Genomic DNA, 5,328 nt, shown 5'->3' with positions numbered 1-5,328 from the left:
ACGTCTGTCCAGCCCCTCAACCTCTTCCTTGCATGCCATGTCTGGAGGAGGGAAGACTCACATGCAGACATTCCCTCTTCACCTCCCACCCCACTCATGCCCCCAATGAACCACAGAAGCAGGATGTGCAGAGAGAAATGTGTTCATTTATTCATTTACCATTCAGCAAGCATTTCCTGGAAGTTCCCTCAAAGAAGGTATTGGTGGCAGAACCAAGTCTTTACCATGGAGTACCCCAGTGATCCATGCAAGGGGCAGAAAGAGAACTCCCAGCTCACGCAGCAGGAATCACGCTGTGAGAGAAAATCAGATCAGAGTTTCAGTATAGGAACCAGCCAGGTCATCTCCACATTCTTCCCCCTTAAAGGAACCCCGAGATACAGAAAATAGCAATGTGTGGTATAGTTGAAAGAGTCTTGGTATCAGGAGACTGGGTTCAAATTTCATGTGTTTAAATCTCATTGTTTTTTCTTGGGGGGGGGTGGGGATTGGTTTGGTTTTGTTTTACTTTTAATAGACTTTTTAAAGAGCAGTTTTAGGTTTATAGAAAAATTGTGCAGAAAGTACCAAAACCAAAACCCACTGCCATCGAGTCAATTCCAAGATTCAAAAAGTCAAGAGGGGGCCAGGAGAGGTTTGGTTCTGTTCTGTGTTACAGAGTGGAACTGTTCCATAAGGTTTTCTTTATTGTAATCTTTACAGGAACAGATTGCCAGGACTTTCTTCTGCAGCACCACTGGATGGATTTGAACTGCCAACCTTTAGGTTAGTAGTCGAGCACAGACCATTTGCACCACCCAGGGACCTTGCAGAACATACAGAAGTCTCCTATTTCCCCTTCCCCCTTGCACACATTTTCTCTTATTATTAACATCTTGCATTCTTGTGGTACATATGTTGCAACTGATGCACCAATATTGAAACATTATTATTAACGCAAGTCCATAGTTTGCATTAGGGGGCACTCTTTGTGTTGTACAGTCAAGTCTTGGTTTCCCTGACTATTGCCTCAGAGTGTCCCAGCTGTAAAATCAGAGCACTGAGCTAGATCATCCTCAAATTCCACTGGTCCTTTGGGCTTTGACCTCAGAGAACTTGCTGGAAATAACCTTGATAATAAGTGCTTCATGGACACAGTGCTTTACAAAGCACTTTCATTTTGTCCATTTTACAGATAAGCAAACTGAGACCCAGAGTCGCTTGCCCAAGGCCCTCATTTGGAGAGGCTGGAATAGAATTAAAGCCATGGGTGATGCTATGGATATCCTTGACCTGAGGCCTGGGGACCAGTGCTATTGAAGCACAGGGGGTCAGGCAGAGGTCTCCCCCTGGCCATCTGCCTGGACCTCCAGAAGGTTGAGGCAGGGGCCTTGCCTTTCACAGGAGCCATACAGACTTTCCCACACATGCTCTTGCAGCACTTGAGGTCACCCTTGCACTCGCCATCCTTTTCACAGTAATTGGAGGGATTGAGCATCATACATTGGCCACAGACCACTGGGCACTTCCCAGGCTTCTTGTTATCTGGAGAGAGTAAGGCTGCAAGTCAGATGCCTTGTATCCTAGACATCACTCCCCTGTCCCTGCCCTGCCCTGAGCAGGATGAATCACTCTCCCCATCTCCATCACCACCACGTCCTTCCCGTGCATCCTGACGGGACAATCTGACTCCCCTCTGACATCAAGCCCTCACCTCCATCAGTACAGGGAACCAGCTGTCCAGTGCTGACTGAATGTGTGCCTGCCAATGGCCTGCCCATCTGAATGGCCAGATGACTGCCTGATAGACTGACCTCCCACAGGCTGCCTGGCTCACTGGCTAGGTGGCAAACCTCCCACCTGGGCAGTGTGACTCCCTGGTTGGCTGACACACTTGGTTTAAAAGCTCTTGTAAAGCATGAGTCCTGGCAGGACCCCATCACCCAATCCCCTCCTCCTAGATGCTATGTCTTCAGGATCCCTCGTTTCCACCCAGCTCTCCCACCACCTCACCTGGTACCAAGATGGCAGTAGGATCCAGGCATTTGATTCCACAAATATCAGGGCAACATTTCTTCTTCCCTGGACACTGCCAGTCACTCTTGCACTCAGGTGGTTCATATCTAAGGCACATGGCAGGTGTTCTAGGAGGGCAGCGTCCAGCTTTCGAAGGCACTGCAAAGAAGGTCAAGGGATCAGGAGGAGACTGGTTCTGTTCTGTCCAACCCAGGTGGCCATCCACAAAGTCCAAAGGGAAATGCCTGTCTGGCCTCCATGAAGAGTGACAGGTACATATCCCAGAGAAGTCATGGAGCCAGGAAAAGAGGCATAGGGCTCCCAGCCAAGGCCTCCTGCCCCAGAGAAAGGCAAAGATACACAAAGGTAGAGGAAGGCTAGGACCAATGAATACAGAAGTAAACAAAGATAAATAGAACCCACAAGTTAGAGATTGAGAGGCAGAGGCACACAATTTTTTTTAAAGACAGAGACTAAAGGGTTCAAACAGACAGAAAACAAAAGAGAGCCAGAAAGAGTCAAAGGCCGGTGATTGGAGAGTCACAGACATAGTAAGAAAGGGAAGGACACAAGCGTGGAGGGAGAGAGAGAGGAAGGAATGAAGGAGGGAAGGAGGGAGGGAGGAAGGAAGGAAAGAAAGAAGGAAGGAAGGAAGGATAAGCACAGAGGGGTGGCAAGACCTGGGCTGATGAGATGGCTGAGTAAAAGAAGCCTTTCCAGATGCTCAGAAGCCCTCGCAAAGACCTTGGTGCCCAGGTGGGTATGAATCCCACCCTCAGGGAGATCTGGAACTAAGCTGAGAGATCAGAGCCTTGAGAAGGTGCCACCCCCACACCACCAAGATACCCCACCTCTGACCCTGTAGGCAAGATTGGGCCAGGATCACTCTAACTCACTCTTTTCAACACCTTCCACAGTCCAAGGTGCCAGAGTTCCCAGGGCAAGAAGCACCACAAGAGGGAAGATGCCGTTGGACTTCATGGTGAGATCAGAGGTAAATCTGATGGCCAACGCTAAACCTCACTCGTTATACCTTCAACAGGGGGCGTGGCCAGAATTTCCTGGGCTCCTCCCAGCTGTTATTGCACAGGCAGGAAACTCAGCCAGAGACAACAATGCTGACACCAGGGAGATGATGGCTCTTTCCTATCCCAAGCAAGACCATGAGGCCAACAGAGTGAGAGTAGGAAGACAGAGAAGAAGTTGGCCAGGCATGTGTCACCAGGCTGATAAGGAGGCCCTCCCAGGTGTCCATGTGAACCCTGAACGTTGTGGGGGCCCAGGTCCAATAATCTTATAGGAGGAAATGAGGAGAATAGGTCAATTGTAAAGGTGCTAGTTACACCTGTGGCTGAAACCAAAGACGTGAACTTTCAGCTGAGGTCTTGTGCAATGTGCCACTACCTCACACTCCTGCACTCTCGAGGACTGTGAAACTCTCTGCTGGATTGCTCAAGGCCAGCTCCTTCTTGAAAGATCAGATGCTGTATCACTCAGCCAACAGATAATTTCCCCGAAATATTTACACCGATATATTCCAGTGCTTATCCGTAGAAAGCACTCACTGACCAGTTGTTTAACGAAAGATGCAGAAAGAAGAGTTCTGCCCTCAGCAGATCTCTCTGGAGCTCAGTTTTCTCAGCTGTGAAATGGGATTATACTAGCAAGTAAGCTCTTCTCAGAGGATGTGAGATTAAGGGTGTGAAAGCACTCTGGAAAGAATAAATGGATCAAGTCCATTACCACTGAAGTGAGTAGAAATGAATCTGAGATAGAAAGGCAAAGCAGCCGAGCAGTCACTGTAATCAACATCTAGCTATGTTGTGGGATTTGAAGTATTAGAGGACTGCTTCTTACCCCCAAATCCTCATGTGATAACAAAAATTATGGCAGCCATTTATTAAACCCATTCTATGTGCTACACAGGTCCCTTGGTGGCACAGTTTGGGCTTGGCTGCTAACCTAAAGGTTGGCGGTTCAAACCTACCCAGCAGTACAGCAGAAGAAAAGGCCTGGAGATCTGCTTCTGTTAAGATAACAGCCAAGAAAACCTTACAGATCAGTTCTACTCTGTAACACATGGGTTGTCATGAGTAAGAATCAACTCCACAGCAACTAACAGCATGACAACACATGCTACACAGTCTGTGGAGACTGCTTGTAATTATCAAGAAGTGATCATTCAGCCCAAACCTGTCTGACTGCAAAGCCCAAGTTCTTGCCTCAAGTGGCCTCTTGATACTTGGGACTTCCCCCATCCATTCTTCAAAGTGAAGGTGTGTGGAAATTCAAATAGACATTGAAGAGTCACATATGCTCCATCAGTGATGACTCTACATGGACTGATTTATAAAGTATTCACCAACTAAGCCAACCAGCAGCAGACTGCTTTATGCAGAAGTTACTCAATGGTTTAAATTTTGGTAGAGAAATAAAAGAAAGAAAATTAGTATGCACGCGGTAACTACTATGAATCAGGTGCTTTCACTCGTGGCTGGGGAATCCAGTAAGGCAAGCAAGGAAAAGAGTTGGAGGAACTGACTTCTATCAAAGGGTAACATCACTCTCAGGGCAACCAGTTTGGCTTGGGTTCAGGATTTTGGTTCTCACCCTGGAGTGCCTGGTAGGGGGCAAGTTGATTTTTTCTGACATATGTTCTCACATAGGGATGAAGATGGGAGAAGCTCCCACATTTCCCACTCTCTGTTCCTCTCTATCTTCCTCAATGCCACACTCAGGGGTCATCTGGAGTTTTCTACATGTTTACAATGTAAAGAGTGAAAGGAAGACTGCTACAGCTAGAAATTTCTATCTGTGGTTTATTGATAAAGGCTAACTCATCAGCTAAGAGCCCTGTGATCAATTAGCAATGTCTGCCATGGGCACCATAATGACATTGCATGGTCATTTCTGTCCTTGACACAATTGGTTCTAGCTCTTAAAATCATAGACTGTTAGAATTAAAAGAACCTCAGTGGTCATCTAGACCAGGGGTCAGCAAACTACAGCCTGTGGACCGAATCCAGTTACCTGCCTATTTTTGTAAATGAAGTTTTATTGGAACACAGTCTTTCTCATTCATGTATATCTATGGCTGCTTTCCCTCTACAACATAAGAGTTAAGTAGCTGTGGCAGAGACCTAAAATATTTACTGCAAAGCCTAGAATATTTATCGTATGGCCCCTTACAGAAAACGTTTAAACCTGTACCCGTTGCCGTCAAGTTGATTCCAACTCATAGCGACCGTATAGGACAGAGTAGACTGCCCCATAGGGTTTCCAAGGTGTGGCTGGTGGATTCAAACTGCCGACCTTTTGGTTACCAGCCAAGCT

General features: G+C 47.1%; 1 protein-coding gene across 1 annotated transcript; it reads right to left on the bottom strand.

Annotated features, from left to right (window-relative positions):
• Positions 1-288: 288 nt before the first annotated feature.
• LOC101350690 (antileukoproteinase) lies at positions 289-2,976 on the bottom strand. Its single transcript, XM_004370561.2, has 4 exons — positions 2,892-2,976; positions 1,993-2,154; positions 1,375-1,524; positions 289-293 (listed from the first exon to the last, which is right to left on the bottom strand). Exons 1-4 carry the CDS (start codon positions 2,974-2,976, stop codon positions 289-291), a joined length of 402 nt encoding a protein of 133 aa, XP_004370618.2.
• Positions 2,977-5,328: the final 2,352 nt, after the last annotated feature.

The sequence above is a fragment of the Trichechus manatus genome, unplaced genomic scaffold (genome assembly GCF_000243295.1).
Source record: "Trichechus manatus latirostris isolate Lorelei unplaced genomic scaffold, TriManLat1.0 scaffold00008, whole genome shotgun sequence".
NCBI lineage: Eukaryota > Metazoa > Chordata > Mammalia > Sirenia > Trichechidae > Trichechus > Trichechus manatus.
Note: the sequence above shows the minus strand (reverse complement) of the source record. Positions and strands in the feature narration are given on the sequence as shown.